This window comes from Mustelus asterias, chromosome 7 (genome assembly GCF_964213995.1).
Source record: "Mustelus asterias chromosome 7, sMusAst1.hap1.1, whole genome shotgun sequence".
Lineage (NCBI taxonomy): Eukaryota > Metazoa > Chordata > Chondrichthyes > Carcharhiniformes > Triakidae > Mustelus > Mustelus asterias.
This window is the reverse complement of record NC_135807.1, coordinates 53067461-53094052: the sequence shown is the minus strand read 5'-3', so window position 1 is coordinate 53094052 and position 26592 is coordinate 53067461. Positions and strand designations below refer to the sequence as shown.

The following is a 26592-nucleotide window of genomic DNA, read 5'->3' as shown; positions in this document are numbered from 1 at the left end:
AGGGGCATAGACAAGGTAGATAGTCAATATCTTTTCCCAAAGGTAGGGGAGTCTAAAACTAGAGGGCATAGGTTTAAGGGGAGAGATACAAAAGTGTCCAGAGGGACAATTTATTCACACAGGGGATGGTGAGTGTCTGGAACAAGCTGCCAGAGGTAGTAGTAGAGGTGGGTACAATTTTATCTTTTAAAAAGCCTTCAGATAGTTACATGGGTACGATGGGTATAGAGGGATATGGGCCAAATGCGGGCAATTGGGATTAGTTTAGGGGTTTTTAAAAAAAAGGGCGGCATGGACAAGTTGGGCCGAAGGGCCTGTTTCCGTGCTGTAAACCTCTATGACTCTATAATAAAAATGTGAACTGACACCCCACTGTAATGCTGATAGGCAATGAAATCAGTCTTGCAGCACTAATCCTGTACTGATAACACCTAGGTTTATGTCAACAGTCAGTCAGAAATAGCAAGCACTGATATTTTTAAAACACTGCAGGATTTTCCCCCCAAATATCTAAATAGTAGGTGATTTAAATGCCTTCACAGCTTGACAACTCTCTTTGACAGCACTGTTGACAGCTCGAATAAGTCTGACAGTTCCAATGCGTTTAAATATTTTAAAAACGCATTCATGTCTACATTTAACAATCCCAAAGAGCACCTGACCTCTTCAAAGAACATTTGACCTCTTCAAAGGGACCTGACCTCTCTAAAAGCTGCCCCAGCACTATATCCAAAAGGGCAACTTACCCTCCAAAAGGGTATCCTACCTCTTTAAAGAACATTGTTATGTTTAGACCTCTCCCCAAGTCTAAAGTGCACAAATTGTCTTTTGGACATCCCACTAGCAGAAGTCAGAGCAGATGGAGCCAGCTGCACTTTAACATATGCAGTTGCCTCCATTAGCCAGGGATATGGCCAGGAAAATTGGAACTTGTCCTAATCTACTGGATGCATTGCAGCCATTCACCAAAGATCCTTAGACAGCACCTTCCAAACCCATGACCACTTCCATCTAGAAGGACAAGGGCAGCACATACACGGGAACACCACCACCTGCAAGTTCCCCTCCAAGCCACTCACTTTCCTGACTTGGAAATATATCGCCGTTCCTTCAGAGTCGCTGGGTCAAAATCATGGAATTCCCTCCTTGGTGGCATTGTGGGTCAACCCACAGCACATGGGTTGCAGCGATTCAAGAAAGCAACTCACCACCATCTTCTCAAGGGCAACTAGGGATGGACAATAAATGCTGGCCAGCCAGCGACACCCATATCCTACGAATGAATATTAAAAGAAAATCTCCCTCCTGCTAAAATGGTGTGTTAGGTTCAGGCAGTGGGTATGGGGGGAACGGGTGAGTGCAGATTTGGGTCTGTGGCACTATTTTCATTAAGAAGGAGAACCTCCCTATCCCTGTGAAAATTCAATTTTGGTTTCTTTCTCCACAGATGTTGCCTGACCTGCTAAGTGTTTCCACCATTTTCAGTTTTTATGACCGATTGCCAGCATCTGCAATGTTTTACTCCTACTCGTGATCCGCTTTTGTAAATTTAGCTGTGGAGCAGGTGTATGCCAGGACCTAGCAACATGAAGGGTGATAAGTATCAACATAAAATAAACTTACATGCGACTAAAAAATGTATTTTTAGTTCCCTGTTGTTGGCAGACAGCATCCTTTTGAGGTGGGATTCAGAGCATCAAAGGGAAATTTCAATTTTTCAAATACATGGACCACTGTGGTAAGTATTTTACATTTAAAAGTATATATGCTAATTACTTAGCCATGCCATTTCCTTCTCAAGATGTAGACAAGTTGCTACATTTCTTATGTTTTGAGATGCTAATGTGCTGTCCATCTAAATTGTAATAGTGACATCTAAATAGCTCATTTTTACTGTTCATCTAAATAGCTCAGTTTAATACAACTATTCACTGGCTATTCATGTTTGACTGTATCAAATCCTTTCTTGTCTTGGCTGAAGAAATCTGACATTGAAAGAAACAATTTTTAAAAACCTTTGTTTTAAAAGCAAATTATTTCCATCCCATTTTATTCCCTTTCCCCCATCTTTGCCTATAAGAAAAGCTCATACTTGGGTAATGTTTCACATACACATGAAGCATTCTGTTCCGTCATTTTATCTATGATTTCTATGATTTTATTTAAATATCACACTCTGCATATTTATTAATATTGGAAAGCCTTCAATCATGGAGGTGGAGAGGGGGCTACATTACAGTTAAGCGTAATTCTGTCTTTACTCAATATCCTAATGCACACTTTCAACCAGGATCATTGGATAGCAATTAGGAGCAAAGGCCTTGGCTATATTTCTGCCCTGCCAAGTCCAGAGAGATTTGGTCAAATTGTAGCATCTCACTAGCTTCATTGCTAACTCCGTGCAGTTGAAGGTTGAGCCTGGGACCTTCTTGTTTTCTATGCTTCAGAGCGGCACAAATCATAGAATCCCTGTCGTGCAGAAGGAGGCCATTTGGCCCATCAAGCCTGCACCGACAACAATGCCACCCAGGGCCTATTTCCGTAACCCCACGTATTTACCCTGCCAATCACCCTGACACTAAGGAACAATTTAGCATGGCCAATTCACCTAACCTGCACATCTTTGAACTGTGGGAGGAAACTGGAGCACCTGGAGGAGAGCGATGCAGACACGGGGAGAATGTGCAAACTCCACACAGACAGTGACCTAAGGCCAGAATTGAAGCCTGGTCCCTGGCCCTGTGAGGCAGCAGTGCTAACCACTGTGCCACTGTGCTGCCCCTACAGTGCCAATGTACCACAAAAAATTACAGCAAAAATTACAGACTAACACTACATGAATAGTAAAATCATGTTTTTTTGTGTGTTTGTGAATCAGAGAATATTGCAAGAATGGCAGGATAATCCTGAGTTTATATGAGTTGAAATAAATATATTGATTATAATCAACAGTGTTAAGTGTGCTACATTTTGTCACATGTATATAATATTTGGGAGTTCTGAACACAAACATAAGTTTATTTTACAAGTTTATTTAAATTAAGTACCTCGATCTGAACTGAATTTGGAGGAGGGAAAATCTATCCATAATTTGTAGGCAACACAATTGAAACATTAACAATGAAAGGCTACAATGATCTTGACATGTAGGGCAGCCATAAAACTAAAATAATAATGAACTAAGTCTTTAGAAAGCATGTGAATCACTAACTATCTTTAGCATTCTTTTAAACAAATGAAGGTCCCATCTGATACTCCTGTGCAGGGTAATACCTGATTTGGACACTTACTGGTTTTCAGCACTTCTGAATGGGTCCTTGTGGTGTTGTAGAAGTTGTGAAGCAATGTCTGACAACTGAATATACTTCCATCTCATCACAGATGCCTCAGATTAATGCTTTATAGGGAAGTAGATACTGAATGGGGAAGAGGAGGTTTAGGAGAGAGGAACAGGGAAAAGGAAGAGGGTCAGGAGGGAGGTTAAATCTTGTTTAAAGTGGAGGGCCAAAAGGGTGTTTCAGAAGACACAGCATGATGTAGAAATATGGCAAAAGAAACATTTACTATTTTTGGTGAACTGGGATGCAGGATGAAAGTTGTTAGAGTATGATAGAATGTGCAGTGAAAAAACAAACAAATCTGGATTAAGAATCTAATATCAATAGTAATGATGCAGATGAAGCTCAAAGATATAATAAAGAGACACCAATTTAAGACTGAGATGAGGAGGAATTTCTTATCACAGAGGGTTGAGAATCTTTGGAACTCCTTGCTACAGAGAGCTGTGGAAACAGGGTCCTTGGCCGGAATTTTACCGCCCTGCCACCACAGGAATCGGAGCAGGTGAGGGGTGGACAATGGGAAGGTCCGTTGACCTCGGGATTTTACGGTTTCAGGACGAGCAAGGTTGTAAAATCCCATCTCTTGTGTATATTTAAGGCTGTGATAGACAGATTTTTGATGAGTAAGGGAACCAAGGGTTATGGGGAAAAGGCAGAAAAGTGGATGTGAAGAATGTTGGACCCTAGTGAATGACAGAGCAGGCTCAACAGCCACTGCCTGTTCCTATTCATTATGGTCTTATTATTGTAAAAATCCAACTATCTATGCCTCATCAATGACTTTGTTACCTACAGACTTCACTATTCTAACCCACTCCTGGCTGGCATCTGACATTCCACCCTATGTAAACATAAGGGCCATGATCGTCCCAAAAAACAACAAAGTGTCATAATGGCGAGAAAAGCAGAGCAATCCGCGTTGGTCTGTCCAGTGTAGTTCGGACAGCAATTGTCCTGCACTTAGTCATTTTTTGGGAGAGTGATGAGTTCTGGGAGGGGCAGGGCCTAAACATAGTGGTGACCCTGGCTGCAAAGCGATCGGGCGCCATTTTGAAAGGGTCCTCTGATCACTGGGAAACCCCCTCCCCTCTGACATCAGCACCTTCCTCCATTATCGGCGGCGTATTTCTCCAGCCCCTCCCCAACATGGATCGCCAACATGGGGCACTGGAGCTTTCCCAATTGGTGCCCCATCATGACTCCCGACATTCCCCCCCATCATGCCCTGCCCCTTCACAGCTCCCCATCCTTCACAACCCCACTCCCGTCATAGCTTCTGTTCAAGTCCCACCCTTTAGCACTGCCCCTGGCAAATGGCACTGCACAACTGGCACTGCCAGAGTACCAGATGGGCACAGCCAGATGGGCACTTGCCAGACATTTTCCCGACTACCTGGGGGTTTCAATGGTTTCTGAGCCCTATGACATGGCCATCACGCTTGGTCTCTGCTAATGGATACCAGGAGTGATTCTCACCGGCCTCACACTGTGCCCGAGGCTCGGAAAATCAGCTTCATGTCAATGTTGCTACTGTTCCTTCTATTCCATGAGTTATACCTTTGCCCACAAGTCTGTTGTGTGGCACTTTATCAAATGCCTTCTGGAAGTCCATGTACACCACATCAACAAAATTACCTTCATCAACACTCTCTTTTATGTCGCTAAAGAACCCCAGCAAGTTAGTTAAACACAATTTGCACTCATCAAATCTGTGCACCCTTATTTAATTAACCTGCATTTGCTCAAGTGACAATTAATTTTGTCCAGAATTATCTTTTGTAGAAGCTTCTCCAACACTGAGGTTAAACTGCCAGGCCTGCAGTTGCTGGACTTATCTTGACACCATTTTTGAACAAGGGTGGAACATTTGCAATTCTCCAATCCTCTGGCATACTCCTGAGCCTAAGGAAGATTGGAAAAAGATGGCCAGTGTCTCTGCAATTTCCACTCTCACTTCCCTCAGTATCCTTGGATGTATCCCATCCGATCCTGCAGTCTTATCAATTCTAAGTACAGAATGTGTATCCAATACCTCCTCCGTTTCAATTTTAAACCCTTCAACTCTCTGAATTATCTCTTCTTTCACCATGGACCTGATCAGAATCTTCTTTCTTGGTGAGAACAGATATAAAGTATTTGCTACCTCTAAAATATATAAAATAATGAGGGGCACAGATCAACTAGGGAGTCAATATCTTTTCCCAAAGGTAGGGGAGTCTAAAACTAGAGGGCATAGGTTTAAGGTGAGAGGGGAGAGATACAAAAGTGTCCACAGGGGCAATTTTTTCACACAGAGGGTGGTGAGTGTCTGGAACAAGCTGCCAGAGGTAATAGTAGAGGCGGGTACAATTTTGTCTTTTAAAAAGCATTTCGACAGTTATATGGGTACGATGGGTATAGAGGGATATGGGCCAAGTGTGGGCAATTGGGATTAGCTTAGAGGTTTTAAAATAAAAGGGCGGCATGGACAAGTTGGGCCGAAGGGCCTGTTTCCATGCTGTAAACCTCTATGACTCTATGGCCTCGACTATGTTCCCTTCCTTCATGCGTAAACCCTTAATTCACCCACTCCCCTTTTTACCATTCCATTACTGCTTATGTGTTTATGGAATACTTTTGAATATTCCTTTATGTTCACTGCTAGCCTCTCCATATTCTCTCTGCTTCTCTTATTTGCTTTTACACTTCCCATCCGAACCTTCTATATTTAGCCTGGTTCTCTTGTTCGCCTAACATGTGTCATAAGCACACTTTTTCTTCTTGATCTTATTCTCTAATTCTTTAGTCACCCAGGGGTCTCAGATGTTGTCTGCCCTGCCTCTCCACTTCATGGGGATATACCAGGTCTGTGCCCAAACTCATGTCGAGAGACAGCCCATTATTCAGATATTGATTTCCCTTAGCGATGAACTTCCATACAGTCTTATTTGGGATACATACCGAGCTAACTGATTTCAGTCTATGCACCAGTCGAACACTCCAAAAAAGTCTTTAAAATTCCATTTTGCAGCATTACTTGACAAGACGGTGCTCGAGGTAATTAATAGGCACAGAATCTCTCCTGATTTTGGCATCCATTATAATTACCACCCAAAATGGATGTGTGCAACCACTAAGGCATTAAAGGAATAACTTGACAACACTGCGGATTAAAGAAATGCATTTTGTGTTGGTTCATCTGGAATATCCTTGGTACCTTCTTTTCGGGGAGTTCCACCTGCTTCCAATTGTTCGCTTTCAGTTGGTGCAGCTCATCAAATTTCATACTGACATTCTCAATAGACAACTGCAACATGTCCCAAAATCCTGCCAAGTCTTGGGAGGTTAGTCGAGGACAAGCATTCGGATTCTGTGCACAGCAGGAAAAGAATATGTAAGCTTGGCACTTATTTTATTTTCTAAGAATGCGCGCGCAGTCTCACATATGTATGCATTTTTTACCATTAGATCTTTTGTTTTGATTGATTCTGCTACACCAGTGAAATAAAAGCTAACTGGAGATTAAACTATTCAGGTCAGTCACTGTTAGGGTGAATCAATGCTGTCATGGTTACAGTAATTTGGCCAGAACGAGAGTGATGGAATGCAGATTAAGGTAATATTCACATACCATGTTTTCTTCACATAGTCCACTGAATTGTTGGAACTTCTGGGACATTAAGAGCTGAGCACTTCCAATTGCACTTCGGATTTTCCCCAAAACTAAAGTAAAGCAATAAGAGGAGGAAGTGATATGCGGTGAACTTCAAACAAACTGCACACTACATAGCAAGAATCTAATTTAATAGCAAAGTCAATGTTGGATGAAAATACGCCTTCTGTGTCACACAAGTAAGAAATGCTTTGGGTTGTTAAAAAGCATTTAAGGCACATTGCAGAAACTGTTATGATACTGGTTTTCAGAGAACCTGAAATCAGTTACATTTTCTGTTAAAGAGAAGGTTGCATTATCTTACTTATGCGAAGTTCTGGAGAGTTCAACTGAGTTTTGATTCTAAATCTGTATAAGCAAATTTTCAGGATATTGCTGTCTCCCACCTGATTCTATCTTCACCCAACATCCATAAGCGAGCAAGAGTTGCTGAACAGTAATCAGCAAGTTATTTTCCCCCCCTCCCTAACCCAAAGATACTGAGGCCAATTGGTGCTCCTGTACCACAGCCTCAGCTGAGATCACCTGACAACACAAAGTAGGTTATTGGAACCTTTCCTGGTTGGCACAGATCTTGGGATAAACATTCTGAGCTATTGGACTGTGTCACTTTGTTCAAAATACTTGTCTAGAAAATCTGCAGGGATGCATCCTGGCAATTACTGTCTACCACAGACCCAGGCAACCAAATGAATGGTATATGTTCGCAGCATAACGGGCACTCACTTGCTCCAGGATGTCGCTAAATGGGGAATTTCTGGGATTGATCATCAAAGAATAGAAAACAAAGCTACAAGCCCGAGTACCTTGGCTGGCAAGATTGCCAATTTCCCACAACCATTTCATATCCCTTTCTTTTGTTTGCGGGTAGGACCTCGGACAGGACATTTCATCTGAAAGATGGCACCTACGACAGTGCAACACACCCTCCCTACTGCACTGGAGCATCATCATAGATTTTCATGCACAAGTCTTGGAGTAGGACTTGAACCCAAATCAACTTTCTCCATAAATGTTTCTAGTCTCAACGGGAGCTACGAAATGATGCCAATAAGGTTCAGAGTACGAATTGTGTCTCCAACAGAAATCACTCGCACAAATATTGTCATTGCAGATACACCGGCCCATTAGGACACACAATAACTCACTCTTTTACTGATAAAATGATTGGCTCTGAAAACCGATGGGTTGCAGATGAATGGCTTTGCAAATTCTCACATTTTAAAGCAATTATATTGGAAATAGGATCATTTCAGTTCACTGGGATGGTTTCCCCATGAATCATGCTTTCTGGTTCAGAGGCATGAGCGATACCAACTGAACCATGGCTGACGCTTCAGTTCTGTGGCAAACAGCTCATCGTGAGAGAACCCCAAGATGGCTGCCGTGGCTGACTTCAGGAGGCAGAGGCAAAGAAATTGAAGGCAGTAGTGACATTCTCACTGATGGGCAATGATTTGCCACAATGTCCAGCAAGGGGAAGGTCTTCTTGAAGGATGCTGATTGTGTCATGTCTATCTGAGGATTCAGAACAGTCAAGGAAGTTTAAAGTTTATTTATTAATGTCAAAAGTAGGCTTACATTAATGCCACAATGAAGTTTATGTGAAAATCCCCCAGCTGCCATACTCAGGCGCCTGTTCGGCACTGAGGGAGAATTTAGCACCTAACCAGCACATATTTCGGACTGTGGGAGGAAACTGGAGCACCTGGAGGAAATCCACAGACACAGGGAGAATGTGCAAACTGGGCACAGACAGTGACCCAAGCTGGAAATCGAACCCAGGTCCCTGGTGCTGTGAGGCAGCAGTGCTAACCATTGTTCCACCATGCCACCTGTAACTGGAGTGTCTGTCTGTACACTGTCTCATGTGGTTAGTACCTTTCGCACCCTGTTGCTTTTTGTTCTATTGGATGTGTAAGAAAGAGGTAATGCCTCTTACAGGTTGGCTTGCTTCACACTTTGGAGTGGCTCATTCTATACTGGTCGTCACCTTCACCCAGTCCAAGTCGTTGTTAGCATTTGACAGTGGCCAAGGTTCTTGGGAAACTGCTTTGACCAAACCAGAGCCAAACCAGGCGAGGGCAGCCATTGGACCTCCTACCACACTTCACATGTAATTTTCTCCTGTTCTATTTGCAACAGAACCTTTTAGCACAAATGGCCTTAGCACTCAACTATGTACCCACAGTAAACCTACAAGACACTCCAGATGAAAAACACAGTCAAGAAAATAATTATATTCTCCACTCTGCTGTTCTCCATTCTCCTGTGCACCTCATTAATGACCTTGCTGCTGTGAATGGTGATTACCCTGCTAATCTGAATTCCAATTAAAAGTACCTATGGCTGTCTCTGTCATGAATTTGCTCATCTGCAATCTTCCAAATTTATGCAATGGGTCTCACTGATATATTTCAGAAAGTCTGGCTGTGAACTGGAACCAATCTTTATGCACTTTGGGCTTTCATTTACACACAAACATCTACTTCCCGATCAAATGATCACAGTTTCAGTCTGTTCCTTTTTATACCTAATATGTAGAACCTATCACCAATTAAGTACCCCATTCGAAAGGGGCATGACTGATCCATTATACCAACAACTTTAAAGGAAACTTGAAACTTCAATTAAAATGACATTCCTATGGGATTGATGGTGCACTCCAGAGCCCCCACACCCACTAACCCAAGGTGCCAGCCAGTCGTGAACAGCCTGAAGTGTACTGGTGGACAAGGCGTGCCCCCTCACCAGGATAACTGGGATGGACGCAGCCACAGAAAGGAAGCAGGCAGTCAGGCTGCGTTGTTAAGTTCATTTTTCACGAGACTCTTCCGTCCTTGATACAAAGGCAAACACCAACCGTTGTCAGAATCAAAGTTCTTTATTTGTCCTACATATGTAGGCTGGCTAACCTTTACTACTTAACCTCCACTCAGTACTCGAAGTCAATTAGTAAAAAGCACACGAAGCAACAAGGCTGACTCCTTTTATACAGTCTACAATCCCATCAGGTAGATGTGATTTCAAACAAGACTTAAACACACATCATCTGATTCAATCAAAAATGTCTAGACTTAAGCACACATCACCCGATTCAATCAAAAATGAGTAGTTGCAGGAATTGCTGCATAAGAAAGAACATCCTATTAAAATACGCATTTACTACTTACAACCCCCAGCCATCAGAACATAAGCATAGTGTCTTTACGATACGCCATTTGTTAGCGCAAAAGAGAACATTATCACGTGCTCAGCTAGACTCGCACCCCAGCCGGGCTCAGCAAGCTGGAGCCTGTGGTTAACCTGTTTTGTCAGTTTGCTCCCATGAGCTGTTTCTCTGCCGTTCTTGCAAGCCCAATAGTTCACCTTGCCCTCTACAGTGGACATTAATCCTTTAATACCTCAGCGTGAGCCACTCGAATGCCCACTGCATGTTCTTGTCAATGGCCACCTTGGCAAACCCCAGCAGCAGTCCAACAAGGGGGTCCTCTGATCTGCCCACTTGCCTCCACATGGTGGGGGGAGGGCAGGGCTCATGATTAATAATGTGGGGCTGAAGTGCAACTAGAAATTGAGTAGCAGCCCCTTCAGATAATGGAAAAGAGGTGCAAACTCTCATATACTCTACATACATACGAAACATGGACTCCTCCATGTAGATTTTTCTCTACACCCTAGCTATGACTGTAACACTATATTCTGCACTCTCTCATTTCCTTCTCTATGAACGGTATGCTTTGTCCGTATAGAGCGCAAGAAACAATACTTTTCATTGTATACTAATACATGTGACAATAATAAATCAAATCAAAAACCAGGCTGCAGAGTCTGTGAATCAACTTAATTGGGATTTCCTCATGTAACACCCTAGATGTCATATCCCCGATGGATAAAGAGAGGACTCCGCATCGAGTGTCTCCCACTGTTCCCTTAATCTCTAATTAATGCCTACCCCCGAATAACAATTAAATACAATTAACACTCACTGCAACTCTCCGAAAAATGTTTGCCAAAGAGAGCTGAGAAAGCAGCTATACGCAAAAAGCCCTTACTTCTATTTCTGATTGCCCAATATAAATATGAAGTGTTGCTTAATCTCACCTTAATTTGGGTGGCAAATTTCACCAGGAAATCCATGTTGAGTGGTGTTAAATTCAAATCCCTGTTAAAACCTCCTCAAATTCACCACATTCATCACAGTATGTTACAATGATCAATCTGCCTCCAGCAAACAGATTACTCACACACAGACAATCTCACCCTCACTAAAACTGAAGTGTTGGGAAACAGTGTGGGAATCTTACAACTTTTATCTTTCAACCTACAACCAACCCACTTGGGATTTAAAACCCTTTCGAAATGCAACAAAAAAGTCACTCTCTCAGATGCTGATCTTAAATTGGGCTCAGTAAGAGACAAATGGGTTTTGAGGCAGGCAGCAAACTATTATCTGCAAACCTCATTCCCGAAACTGACTGCAGGATCAACTCAGAGTAGCAGGAGGCCATTGTTGGAGACCGAGAGATTGGATTGCGATTCTCAGGGATGTTGAATGTGGGGGTGGGGTGAGAGGGAAAGAGGATAAGTAGGTGGGGGGTTGCCTGGGGCTCCCCCTGGCCCCAAGAGGAACGCCAAAAAAAAAAGTTACTTACCTATTGTGTCCTCAATTACACCTCCTGCTAGGTGGTCTTGGTGGGAAAACTGCAACCAGATCTCCACTCCAATCTTCTGTATCCTTGTTTCCTGTGCTGTACTGTTTTGTGTTCTTTATATAAGCGGTTGGTCTAGATAGGACAACGTGATCGGCGCAGGCTTGAAGGGCCAAAGGGCCTGTTCCTGTGCTGTACTGTTCTTTGTTTCCCAGCTCATGCTGCATTATCCTCCAGTTACAGTTGCTCAATTTGATCGTCGTTTTCACTGAACCAAACTTGGTGTTTCATTTTCTATGTTCCTGGGACATCACTGGCAGTGTCTAGAATTATTGATTTGAAGGTTTGACCGTGCCACTTCAATGTTATCACTTGTGTTTCTCAAGTCTGAACCTGAGCTGTTCACAGCACTCTACAGATGCCAGATTCTGTATCTAGCTTCTTGAAGGTCTTGCGAAGGATAGTCTTCCTTTCGGTGAGGTAGTAAATTTCACCTTGCAGCGTAGCATGCTGTGGTCTGCAGAGCGCTCCACTCTCCTCATCACCCCGGTGATCTTTAATGTTGCTCTGCTGGGTAATGACAAAGTCGATCTGATGGCAGTGTTAGATCTGCGGGGCATCCAGGGGTGAAATTTCCCAGCCCCATTTGTGGGGGACATCATGATGGGCTGGGGTAGAAAATATCGTGAGAAAGCCAAAAATTGTTTTGTGCTAGTTGGAAAACCAGTTTGCGATTGTTCACTCCACTCGTGGACCACACTTTCCGCCACAGCAGGTAAGGAACGTCATTTTAATACATTTGGATCACGTCATAAACCCTGTTCAACAGAATCATTCCCCACTCCCCCCCGTCCCTACCACCATGCTGGATCATCCAGACACATCGGCACACAATCAGAACGACGTGTTTCACAACGGTATATAAGCAACGTTAAACTGGCAACTTGCACTTTACTCATGACTTTGAGGTTAGTTTGCTTATCTTGCATTGCACAATGCTTGAAGAAATCCTTGCCCCTCTTCGCGAGCAGCATCACATCGCTTTCAGGTGGTTGTCAAAGGCGAGTCGCTACCTCCCACACAAGTGGTAAAGTGGGGTTGGCTTTTCAAGGATTGCGGGGTTAGGGCTGTACTGAAGAAGATGAAGGGGGAAGGTTGCACTCAGACATATGACTTGGGGGTTGGGATGAGGGAGGGTGCAGGGGTAACATCCTCAGTGCCAGGAAGGGGAGAGAGAATGTTACAGATTGACACAAGCCATTTGGTATCAGAATGGGAGGCACGCTGAGTGAAAAAATGCTTTGGTTTACTTTTTTGAGCTTACAAAGACTGTCCTTGTCCCAGTCCAGGGAGGGGGGGGGAGCAGCTCAGGCCTGTCTCAGTCGTGCCCAGCATGTTGATTGCAATCACATGCTTTGGGGAGAAAGCAAGATTAGGCTATTGAGTCGGATGATCGTGATGAATGGCGGAGCAGGCTCGAAGGGTCAAGTGGCTTCCTCCTGCTCCTATCTTCTATGTCTCTATGCACCTTGGTCCATGGGATTTCTGGCATCATAATGGGCTCCAGCTGACACACTGGCCGGTATTTTACTGGCCCGCCTGCCACAGGAGTCGGAGCGGGCGAGGGGCGGACAATAGGAAGGTCTGTTGACCTCGTGGAGGATTTTACAGTTTTGAGACGAGCGAGGCCATAAAATCCCGCCCAGTCAGTCAGGAGAGGCATCTGCAGCAGACATGAGGAAAAGGCATTATTGGGGTATCCAAGGGTGTGGGGGGGTTATATGTTTAACTATGCAAGTATCCTCAAAGTGGGCAGGGATGAGATCGAAATAGGACATAGGCACATCCATTTCAAAATGTTTATGGGCTAATAAATCAATATGCACCACAAACACAACTAAAGTGGGGTGGGGGGGGGGGGGGCAGAGAGGCATTTTTACAGAGATTCAATTTTTAATTCTCTGCTGTTCTTCTCCCAGGTTTCAGCCCCATATGGTCCTTCTTGTACAAACTATAAATGTGCTGTCATTATAGTAGGGTGGCAGGGTGGCACAGTTAGCACTCTTGCCTCACAGTGCCAGGGACCGAGTCCGATTCCATCCTTGGGTGACTGTGCGGAATTTGCATGTTCTCCCCGTGTCTGCGTTCGTTTCCTCCAAGTGCTCCGGTTTCTTCCCACACTCCAAAGATGTGTGGGTTAGGTTGATTGGGATGCTACCCCTTAGCATCCCAAGATGTGTAGGTTAGGGGAGATTAACGGGGTACATATGTGGGGTTACGGGGATAGGACCGAGGTAGAAGAGTTGGTGTAGACTTGATGGGCTGAATGGCCTCCTTCTGCACTGCAGGGATTCTATGATTGTATGATATTGCTACATAATCAATACTTTCCATAAATAACTGAGTCAACGCACAAATAGGCAGAATAGAGTAGCTTCGATGAAAAAAGATTGAGGAAATGCAAGCTATTTCTTTAAGGCCTTAGTGGTTCAAAATCTGACTGGCATTAAAATTCATACATAAAACAAAACTGACAATGGAAAACAATTGGACTGTTAAACCAACGACACAGTACTGCAAAGAAAATGTTTCTAAGTTTCATAAAAGACAATGAAACATGTAAAAGTTGACAGTTTGACCACAACCATTGATATTCTTAACATTGTTAACATTGTTTAAATTTAAACTCGAATGCAATGTATATATTTTGTCTTCATTACAAAGGAAATAAAAGTGAACTTACCGAACAATTTTTTAAATAATCTGTAATGATGTACAATCCCATTCCACCCACTAGCCATTCCAAAGCTTCCCCTACCCTGCTCTGGTTACATGGTACTTCTTAGGACCTATGGTGTCCATGTCCAGAAGCACCTTGAGCACAGATCCTCATAAATTAAAACGGAGGGTGGGATTTTCCACCCCCCCCTCCCTCTCATGGCATGATTTGCGGTGGGGGAGGCTGGCTGCCATTGGCCAGCGGAAGAATCTTCCAGTCCCGCCGAGTTTCTCATTGTTCATGCCCTCCACTGCCGGGGGGGACTGGATGATCCCGCCAGTGGGAATGGCCAGAAGATCCCACCCAGTGCTGCCTGCTGCTTGTATTCATTTTAACGCATGGCAGGCAGTGACTGGAATTGAAGTGAGGGGGGAGGTTAACTGATTGCGTTGTTTGACCTGTACTTGCCCCAGTAGTAGGAAGGCATAGTTGAAGAAACCAGTGAACAGATTTGGAAAAGTGGAAGATGTGATCAGGCTGAGATGTCCTCAGTTGGGCAGGAAGAGCAGTAAATCATTTGGCCCCTCGAGCTTGCTTCAACACTAAATACGATCATCAATAATCTTTGGCCTCAACTCCACTTTCCCGCCGGCTCTCCATCGCCCTCAATCGCCTATAACCCCATATATCTCAGTCTTAAACGCATGATGGAGCATGCTCTTAGGATGCAGCATTTCAAGGATGCACAACTTTGAGTGAAGAAATTTCAAGGACAGTGCAGGGAATCAGGAAAGTAAAGCAATCTTGCACATTCATGCAAGACTAATCCCACAATCTCCTCATTTTAACCCTCAGTTGCAGCATGGAAATTCCCTAGAGTAATAACACACATCAGAACAACTGTCTGACTGGACAAGCTGCAGGAGACCCCCTCCAAAATAATCTCCATGTTCTGACGAAACATCTACCACTCATGGTTATTCCCATCGGTGTAGTATTGAAGTTCAGTAAATGAGAATCCCAGTGCCTGGGCTGAAAGCAGCACGCCCACGCACCAGGCCAAAGTAATGTCACAGCAGTCGGTCATGTTGGGACAGGGGATGACCTTGGTATGCACCCTGCACTGGCCATAATTTTGGGGTCGAGTACTTTTCGACATAGGAACAAAGCCCTTGAACCCACATTCGCTGAGGAATCATTAACAGAAACAGGATGCTTGGAGACTAATGCTGACACTTATCTCTTTCCCATTGATACTGCAGGGAGGAGACCATCAGGAAGATGGAGGCTGGATTTATTACTGCCTGCATTATCATTTACAGGCAGAGAGAAGGAGAAACTTGCAACAGGAAGCACCAAAGGATCACCAAAGGGAGCAGCAAAACCCTCAAGACCAATGGCGAGCAGGGTCTCCTCCAGACACGGAGTGAGGCTCAAGGAGCCATCATGTGTAGGTGGTGAACAAGTCCCAGGGCATACAAAACTCACATGACTTATCTGCAGATGAGCAAGAACTATTGTTGCCAATGGCACCACATGTCCAGGGATCTTGTTACATTTACTACATTCTCCAGGAATTGGCATCATAGGGCTGGGAGGGCATCCATTGCTGGTGGTTGTGAAAGCAACCACTGAACTGAACTTCTACGCCAGTGGGTCCTTTCAGGGTCCCACAGGGTTCCTCTGTGGAATCTCTCAAATATCCACAAACAAATACATTATGAGGTCACAGGCATCCTTTATGCCAAGCCCGACAATCACGTCAACTTCAACAGAGATCAAGCAAGACAGAATACTAGAGCACTGGGCTTTGCTGAGATTGCCAGATTCCCACAAGAGTAGGGTGCCATTGACTGCATTCAAGCGACTATAGAAACTTTATGGCAACAGGCACTGCAATACATAAACCAGGAAGGCAATTAATCACTGAATGTATAGCTGGTCTGCTACCACAAGAAACTGAGGTTTGCAGCAGATACTCAGATAGAGTCCATGACTCATAAATCTTGAGTAGATCATGGATCCTGGAAATCCTCCAGGGTCCAAATAGGATCCAGGGCTGGCTCCTCAGTGACAAGTGGTGCCCGCAAAGGGCATGGCACACGATGTTCATGCACCAGCCTCAGACACCTGCAGAGAGAAAGTACGATGAGGTTCATGGAGCTAGCCGAGCATTGGTGGAGAATACCATCCGGATCCTAAAAATGTGATGCCTGGACAGATCTAGTGGAGTGCTCCAATACAGTTGCCGGAGGGTCTCACTGATCATTGTGCTTGCTGTATGCTGTGTAACCTGGTCCTGCAAAGGAGAGAAGACTTGCCAGACGATGAGATGGAGGAGCTGCACGTCGAAAGAGATGAGATTGTTGAGTTTAACGAAAAGGAGGCTGCAGGGGAAGAGGCCATAACATGGGCCAAAAGAGACAGGTGTGCATGAAGCCCTGCAGGCCGCCAGGAGGATGACAGGTTGTTGTGAGTACCCTCTTGGACAAAAGCTCTCCAACATGGGCCAATGGGCCAATCATTTCACCCATGCACTTTAATATGAGAGTGAATGGTTATACATTAGACTCACGCTGTCTTGATCCTTTGAAGGATTGAGAAAGCCTCAGCAGCACGTCTCCTTGCTGAGATGAGGTGCCAACTGGAGGAGGATGTCCTGGCATCAGATGTCAGAAAGCGCTATCTCTTCAGCATCCCAGTCACAACATCAGCTTACAAGATGCAGGATCAGTTGCACGATCCTCAATGGTACCATAGCTGTATGCCTTCAACGTGACAAGGCTTCTCAAGGAGATGCATATGAACGTGTGGAACAATGCGCTGTGTAACATCAATGGTAAATTCGCTAATTCACATTTGGGACAAGGCAGCTGATGACTTTCCACTGCTGTGAATCCATTTAGAAATGACTCAGTCGTCTGTGCTGCATTTTCTAAATCATACTAACATCCAGCACTCTCAGTTAAGGATCCTGGATTACTTATGGACGTTGACCATCTGAGCACAAAAATGTCAAATACTTGCCTGCCTCCTCTTTAACACAGGCATTGTGCCCTCATGGCCAGCCCTGGCCCTTGTCAAGTTCAAAACGCTCAGGCACTGTGAAGCCCTGAAGAGCACATGCATTGTGAATAAGGAGCACACGTCAGCTTCAGGACATCACTCCTATCCCATTGCTCCCCTACACCTGGTCTTAAGCAACCATGCGCTCCCAGAGCATGTCCAAACACTCAGCTGCCTGCCAGAAGTGACCATTTGCAATTAGCATCAGTGACCTCGGTGAGTGCTCAGGTGAGGGGATGCACAATGCTGTTTCCCCTATTTGTGATGGGAACCTTGTCCCTGCAAGCCACACAAATACGGGGTGAGAGATGCACAAGGTTGGACATTTGAGTGCCAGGATAATAACGTGATTGAGAGAGGCAGAGCTTTGTCACCTACAAGTGGCAAGATGCCCCTACTTCTCTGTGAGCTGAGTGATGTAAACTCTGAAAGTTGAAAACACTGACAGAAGCACACACAAACTCTGAGTATTGGTTCACAGCATAAAACCCTGAGAAGAAACAGAGAGCACCTGAAATTGTGCAATCAGCCCTGCCATGTCAGTCTAACCTTATTTACTTAATTTACTAAATTAGCAACCAGTTAGCCAAAGTAAGAACGAGGTTCCCTTAGCTTGGAGACAATAGAAAAATATTCACCAGCTACTAGACGCAAAACAAAAATTATAAGCAGCACCTCCTTCAGCAGAGAATTGCCAGTTACACCAAATTCCCAAATTAGCACTTGGTTTCCAGATCACTATAGCAAATACTGTCTACTTAAGAGAGTTTTTAAAAAATTCTAATCAAAAAAGCCAATTCAAATTAAGTCCAAACATGGTCCCCACATGGGGGACATACAAGATCCAAGTTGACAAGACAAGACTTTGCATCCCTTCTTGAGCTCAATCAACCAAGATCCAAGCTGACAAGATGAAGCACTGCACTCCCTCCCAGGCTTGATCTAACACTTCATCCTGGCCAAAAAGCCAAGATGGTTTTTAAAAATTGCATCAGGTAAAGCCTCGGTTTAACCTCATTGGCTAACCTGATCCTTTCCTCTACCCTAGCTTAAGCAAACCACCATCGCACGTGTCAGCACACCCCCAGTGCAATGGGCTAGCCTCGTCCCCTGCCTGTTTAATGTTTCACACCCATCCAGGTTTATGACTCCAACCCAAGTTAAAACAGGTACACAGTTATTAAGGCAACCACTTTTAGTTGATTGACAGTTAAGTGCCATGGCTGGGCAATTTCTGTTAGAGTTTTAACAACACCAGGTTAAAGTCCAACAGGTTTATTTGGTAGCAAATAATGGTATTTGCTACCAAATAAACCTGTTGGACTTTAACCTGGTGTTGTTAAAACTCTTACTGTGTTCACCCCAGTCCAACGCCGGCATCTCCACATCAGTTTCTGTTAACCAGGAATCTTCATTGGCTTGCAGTTTTAAAGTTTCTAAGATAAGTAGAGATTCTAACTGTTGATCTAATTTACAGCTTGAGAAATACTTACCAGACTTCCTGACTTAGCACTCAGTTCACAAAGCACACTGTTCTCAAATCATTCTTGTTCCCATTCATAAGGACTGTGGAAGAACCTCGAAGAATGGCAGAGGCTTCTAAAGGTTGGATATTTAATCTTTAGACGGTTTATTATATATTCCTATTTTAATGAATGGTGGAACATTTTGTGGAGTGGAAGGTTGTGTGAGCAGATAGGGAGAGAAAGCTTTGAGAATTCTTAGTGTGGCCTTCCTCTGCCATCCCATCTCAGGTCCAATGTTCAAAGACTAATTGTGATGATTGAAAGCATATCTGCAGTGCCATGTTTATCACCCCATAGGCTCAGTGGTGGTTCGAGCCATTATCCACTCTCCTATTCTCAACCCTTTCCTATCCTATAACTCTGGTCATGCCAACTCATGCCTCCCACTCACCCCCAATGATCCTTCATATCCCCACACCATCTCCATAATCACTTACCCAGTATCGGCATAGGTAAAACACAGTTATAAAGATCTTATCCACCCTTCAAGAGCATTTATAAGATATGTAGGAGCAGAATTAGGCTATTCAGCCCATCAAGTCTGCTCTGCCATTCCATCATGATTGTTATGTTTCTCAGCCCCATTCTCCCACCTTTTCCCCATAACATTTAATCCCCTTACCAATCAAAAACTTATCTATCTCTGTCTTAAATACACTCAATGAACTGGCATCCACAGCCTTCTGTGGCAATTAATTCCACAGATTCACCACCCTCTGGCTGAAGAAATTCCTCCTCATCTAGGTTTTAAAGGATTGTTCCTTTACTCCGAGGCTGTGCCCTCAGATCCTAGTCTCTCCGACTAATGGAAACATCTTCTCCTCGTCCACTCTATCCAGGCCTTTCAGTATTCTGTAATTTTCAATAAGATCCCTCCTCATCCTTCTAAACTGCATTGAGTATTGAGTACAGACCCAGAGTCCTCAAACACTCAGGAGCCATGTAGCGATGAAAAGCATAAAATTCAAACAATTTAATACAGCTCTCACTCATATACACTCCCATGTGTAAAAAAAACCTCCCACTCATGAAACCTATTCATAACTTTTAAATCTCAATTGGTTAATCACTTATAAAAACAAACTTCTATTCCAACCCCACATTAAAAACAGCTAAAGCTTTTATAAACTCCTTAAACTGTCAATCAAACTGTGAACTCAGAGCTTCCTGTTGAGGTAGCTGTAGCCTTTGAAACTTGACCAAGTATTCATAATGACATAATAGTAGCCTTTGGGAAATGTCAACAAAGACCTTAATTGAAACTGCATAATCAGGTGGTAATTTCTTTTCTAACCTACACAAGATAGCCTGTCAATCGTAGCAGCCCAGTCGAGGTTTATTTCCCACTTTCACTGACAACTTAAGTCAGTTTTTTTCATGTTTAAAGAGCAGGGAATTGGTAAAAAAAAGGATGATGACAATTATACAGACCTTATCCACCCTTCAAGAGTATTTATAAGATATACAGGAGCAAAATTAGGCCACTCGGCCCATCGGGTCTGCTCTGCCATTTGAGCATGGCTGATATGTTTCTTAACTCCTTCTCCTGCCTTTTCCCCATAACCTTTAATCCCCTTACCAATCAAGAGCTCACCTATCTCTGTCTTAAATACACTCAATGAACTGGCCTCCATAGCAATGAATTCCACAGATTTACCACCCTCTGGCTGAAGAAATTCCTCCTCATCTCGGTTCTAAAGGGTCATCCCTTTACTCTGAAGCTGTGCCCTTGGATCCTAGTCTCTCCTACTAATGGAAACATCTTCTCCATGTCCACTCTATCCAGGCCTTTCAGTATCCTGTGAGTTTCAATGAGATCCCTCCACATCCATCTAAACGCCATTGAGTACAGACCAAGAGCCCTCAAATGCTCCTCATACATCAAACCTTTTATTCCTGGGATCATTCTTGTGAATCTTCTCCGGGCCCTCTCCAAGTCCAGCATATCCTTCCTTAGATACAAGGCCCAAAATTGCTCACAATATTCCAAATGTGGTTTATGTGTTTTTTTTATTCTAGGCCTCTCGATATGAAAGCTAACATTGCATTTGCCTTCCTAACTATCAACTCAACCTGCAAATTAACTTAAGAGAATCCTGAATTAGGATTCCCAGGTGGCTTTGCGTTTCTGATTTCTGAATTCTCTCCCCATTTAGAAAATAGTTCATGCCTCTATTCTTTCCACCAAAGTGTATAACCTTACACTTTCCCACATTGTATTCCATTTGCCACTTCTTTGCCCATTCTCCCAACCTGTCCAAGTCCTTCTGCAGCCTCCCCGCCTCCTCAATACTACCCGTCCCTCCACCTATCTTTGTATTATCTGCAAACTTAGCCACAATGCCCTCAGTTCCTTCATCTAGATTAACACTGACCCCTGCGGAACTCCACTAGTAACCAGCTGCCACCCTGAAAAGGACCACTTTACCCCTACTCTCTGCCTTTTGCCAGTCAGCTAATCTACTATCCATGCTAGTACCTTGCCTCTAACACCATGGGTTCTTATGTTACTCAGCAGCCTCCTGTGTGACACTTTGTCAAAGGCCTGTAGACTTTAGCAACTTTAAAACCCTAGAAACACTGGTACAATCATAGCAACTGCCAGTAGTAATCAATCAGCTATTAGCCTGAAGTACCTGATGATCCCATTAAGTAACACTGGTGCAGAATTGCCACATTGCTGTCATTCCATGAACGATTGAGAGATGGTGTTGACTGGAGTGTTCACCTCCAAAATGAGAGTGCTGGTATCACATTCAGCCTATTCTGCAGACTTCCAGTGGACACTAACTGTGGGCGTAACTTTGTGGAGGCAAGTGGGCGGTCCCTGATGCTGGACAGCTGGCAAAGGCCCTGCGGACTCTTTTATTGCAAAGGCCTGTTGCATATTGTTCCAACCAGGCATTTGGTGGGCCAGCGGTGGGTTTTCTCTGAGATTAAGGACACAGGGCGCAAGTCCTGCCTGCCAGGAATGGCCGGTAGCTCTAACGAGTGGTAGTGCCACCAGGGAGATGGTGGCTGCTGCCAGTGTGAAACACGCCCGAGTCTAGGATCACTGCTAGATCCTGGATCAGAGGTGAATGGTGGTGAACAGAGGGCTGCAGGTAGTTCTCAGCAGGTCCCTGGGTCCCTCAGTCAGATACTGCGTGCCTTTGAATGAGGGACCCCCTCCCCGTTGAGAGCCTTCAAGCAACCCCGCACAGGTATGTTTGTCATGCTCCCCAAATGCTGAGCCTCCTGCTTGGCACTGGGTAAATACCAGCAGCAGGTGGATAAATATGTGTGGTTACGGGGATAGGGCCTGGATGGGATTGTTGTCAGTGAAGACTCCATAGGCTGAGTGGCCTCCTTCTGCACTGTAGGGTTTCTATAATTCTATGATAAGGCCCTGTAGTGGACATGCACAGGCCTTCGCCACAGATTTAACTAGAGTGAAGGCAGGAAGGTTTTGGGGATATTGGGCACAGGATTCTGCCTTCCATGTGCACTGATCAGTCTCCCAACATGGAATGTGACACGACTCACACTCTAAGCATGTGCGTGAACCATGGGTGTCGTTTGGACTTCTAAGAGCTATGACATACAGCTATGTATGTAGATAAATATATGAGTGTAATTGTACAATTTGTGTCACTTTGAGCTCTGATGTTTCCCTGTTAGGTTCAATTAAAATTGTGGAACAAAATCTTGCCCAAATACAAGCTATGGTGGGTGATTGGGTGCAGGTACAAGCATTCTTGTCTTATGGTCTAAAACAGAATGGAGTAAAGGCAGGATGCAATGAATGAACACGGTTACTTGATCTGGCAAATAATCAATTAAGGGATAAAGGATTAACAGTTAGTCATTAATGCCCTCTCTGCCCACAAAGGTACAATTGTTTGAAAACTCAAGCTGTGAGGAAGGGACAGACACAATGCTTTGGGATTGCTGACCCACCAGGGGGTGCGAGTCTGTTGTAGTGGATATCTCAAACAGGGGATCTGATGGTAGTGTTGATTGACAGTTCTGTGCTTATAGGCCATCAGGCAAAATAAATAACTACTGGAACCTTCTTCCAATTTGGCAGTTCCTTTTCTGCTGACTATCTCGTGGGTGGAGGCGAGCAGAGGATATCATTTTTCTCAGGTGAAATCGCTTTCAATTAAGGGGTAACACTTCTGTAGGAGTTCCTTGATCTATCATAATTTCTCCGGGGTTTCTGCCCACCTCCTGCCAAAGTTATGATAGGAGATCATGAGGGTCGAATTGGAAATTACTGTTGTTTAAAGCAATTCGAAGAGCTGCTAAAACTTCTGAACTTTGAATATTTTGTAAGAGGAACGGTTGTTATAAGCTAAGGAAATAAGCTGTCATTCTATTTCTTTTTATTTCCCAGCTACATACTACGTTCGGGGCGATATAATTGAAAACAAAGTGCCAGTTTCCACATGACTGCTGACCACATCCAGCTCTCCCTTACCGCTACCTTTCTCAACCCCTTTGTCTCTAAACTCTTGTCTGCTTATCCAAAATCCAGTGCTGGAGGTGCAGAAACATCCTCCAATCAAATATTGAGAAGACTGAAGGGTCAAATTTAGGTCCACCTCACAAACTCCATCTCCGGGTGTGATGAGTGCAAGGTAAAAAGCCTCAGCAAAAATGTATTTTTTTCAGCAGAACTTGAACAATTGTGGATCAATTAAAAGAAAATCAGCATGGATTTGTTAAAGGACAGTCGTCTTTAACTAACTTGATTGAGTTTTCCGATAAGGCAACAGAGTTGCTTGACGGGGGTGATGCAGTTAATGTGGTGCGCATGGACTTCCAAAAAGTGCCACGTGATAGGCTTACTAGCAAAGTTGGAGTCCATGGAACAAAAGAGACAGGGATGGCCTGAAAATGGCACAAAATTGGTTCGGTGACTGGAAACAGAAAGCAGTGATGAATAGTTGTTTCTCCACACGAGGAAAGCATACAGTGGGGTTTCTCGGGGTTGCTACTCGGACCACTGTTTTTATTGATTATATATTAACATCTTAGACTTGGGTGCATTGTTCATGACAAATCAGAGCCCCCTTCTATTTTTGCAAAAATGTGTGATGGCGGCAAATGGAGGGAAGAGTATAGATCAATATCTCCAATGAAAGATGCCTTGCCAGAGATAGCAAATTAATTGTTTTGTGGTACCTAAATGTAGTTATCACTGCAGGCAGATGAATAAGTATATGGAAGTTGCTTAAGTAAATTTCTACCGACAACATAGTAAATAACCCTTCCATTGTCCCTCTATTTACTATGTGATTTTTAATCGCAAAGTGTAAGGAATATTTAAAAACGCAATCATTTGGAACCATCAATAGCTAGAGAACAGAAACGAGTTGTTCAGCTCATCATGAAATTGTTACTTGCATCTTTCTGTCTTTATCACTTCAATAGTAATTAAGTACTTTAATTACTTGAGTGTGGATTCAAGTCCATATCATTGATATATACCACAGAAGGCAAGAGCCCTGTGCAACCCCACTGGAAACAGCTTTCCAGTCACAAAGACAATCACTGACCATTGCTTTTGGCCTTTGCTTCCTGCCTCTAAGCTAATTTTGGATCCAATTTGCTGCTCTGCCTTGGATCCTATGGGTTTTTACTTTGATGGCCTGTCAGTCATGTGGAACATTATCAAAAACCTTGCTAAAATTCAAATAGACTACTTCAAATCTGCTATCCTCATGCGACTCTCCCTGCTGCCTCCTAATCATGTTAGTCAGATACAACCTTCCCTTAACAAATACGTACTGACTGTCTTTAATCAGTCTGTGTCTTTCCAAATGAAGATTTATCCAATCTTTAGCATTTTTTCTGACAATTTCCCCAACAGAGGTAAGGCTGACTGGTCTGTAATTATTTGGTTGATCTGTTTCTCCCTCTTCAAGCAATGGTACAGCATTACTTGTGTGGAACAAAAACAGAAAATGCTGGAAAAACTCAGGAGGTCTGACAGCATCTGTGGAGAGAGAATGAGCCAACGTTTCGAGTCTGGATGACACTTCATCATCCAGACTTGAAATGTTGGCTCTATTCGCTCTCCACAAATGCTGTCAGACCTGCTGAGTTTCTCCAGCATTTTCTGCTTGTGTTTCAGATTCCAGCATCCGCAATATTTTGCCATTACTTGTGCGGGTGCTTCCTGCTGCCATTTTGGGGTCTTAGTACATTAAATAGCGGGGGCAGCAGAGTGGTTAGCACTGCTGCCTCACAGCACCAGGGACCTGGGTTTGATTTCCAGGTTGGGTGACTTGTCTGTGTGGAGTTTGCATGTTCTCTCCATGTCTGCGTGAATTTCCTCCGGGTGCTCCGGTTTCCTCCCACAGCCTGAAAGATGTGCTGGTTAGGTGCATTGACCCGAACAGATGCCGGAATGTGGCGACTAGGGGAATTTCACAGTAACTTCATTGCAATGTTAATGTAAGCCTTACTTGTGACTAATAAATAAACTTTACTCTAGCACCTGGAAAATGGACTCTCTGCAGCCAAATTTAACCTCAAATGTATTTTGGCTTTGATTTTTCACACTTCAATTTCAAAAATGTCTTTAATGTAACACCAATATTCATGGAGGCAAGGTTGTGATTTTCCTTGTGGATTTTCCTTCTGTGACTTTGGTGGAGGTTTGGCAACAAAGTGAGAGAAGCACTGTAAAAATTCACCTCCATAGACAAACATGAGGTAACATTAAATTAATTTTATAAACAAGCTGTAAAATCTTTCTTTCAAATGGAAACCCGAGTCTGTTATCTCATATAGATTTCCTATCAAAGTCTATGCACTTACTTTCCTCAGGAAGATCATTATCTTGTTCTTCTTTTTCCATTTGTTGACACCAAGCATCCATTCGCTCCCTTTCAGCTTGAAGCAACTTCATGAACCATCGCCCATCCCTTTCACACACTGATCTCGGGACTGCTTCTGCTTTGGTCTCTGATGTATAGTCGATCCATGGTTCAGGTGGTGGCAGAAAAGAAGGATCAAAATCAGAGTCAAAGTCATTTTCCTGTGCACAGGCCTGCAAATGGTTTCCCTCCGCTCCAAGAATGCTAGCTGTGGTTGTACTCGCGTCTTTGGAGAACTGCCTTAACAACAGACTTGAAGCCACTTCTTGGGGTCCCAATGAGCCTTCTGAATTTTCCTGATCGTCCAGATCCGCCTGTACTGCTGCCGTCACACTATTTGACCGTGTAAATCTTCGAAAGCTTCAACAGAATAGAAATAAAGCTATAACAAAGTGGTTTGATATAGAGATGATTGAAAACAATATGGAGGAAAAATAGTTGATGCTACTAAACGTGTCATAGATGAACTCAGAGGCTCAGTGTACTGCCAGATTTGAGCTACACAAAATAGGAACATCCCAGGTTAGCTGATTCTCAGCTGCAAACAGGGTAAAGACGATTAATCCCAGTGCCGTCACGTTACCGAGGGACAACAAAATGAAACAACCAGACTTCCTCCTCTTGATTGTCACCCAGTGATAGCGTGTGGGTTCTGGCTGAAGACAGGATCAGGTTCGTATGATTCCTCCTTGGAGTACCAACTTAATCTCGGGACTGGGGAAGTGGGGTTAGCTGCCCTTTTCCATCATCTTGGATTTGTTTCTTAA

The 26592-nt window shown here is 43.8% G+C and overlaps 1 protein-coding gene across 2 annotated transcripts in view; it reads right to left on the bottom strand.

The window, feature by feature from the left end:
* Positions 1-26592, bottom strand: part of dlgap1a (discs, large (Drosophila) homolog-associated protein 1a) — a 188807-nt gene that overhangs the window by 7350 nt on the left and 154865 nt on the right. For both annotated transcript variants that reach the window (XM_078216067.1, XM_078216065.1), the window contains 3 exons: positions 25767-26185; positions 6952-7043; positions 6538-6690 (listed from right to left, as the gene is read on the bottom strand). In XM_078216067.1, the coding sequence (XP_078072193.1) occupies positions 6538-6690; positions 6952-7043; positions 25767-26185 (664 nt within the window). The remainder of the gene's footprint in view (positions 1-6537; positions 6691-6951; positions 7044-25766; positions 26186-26592) is intronic.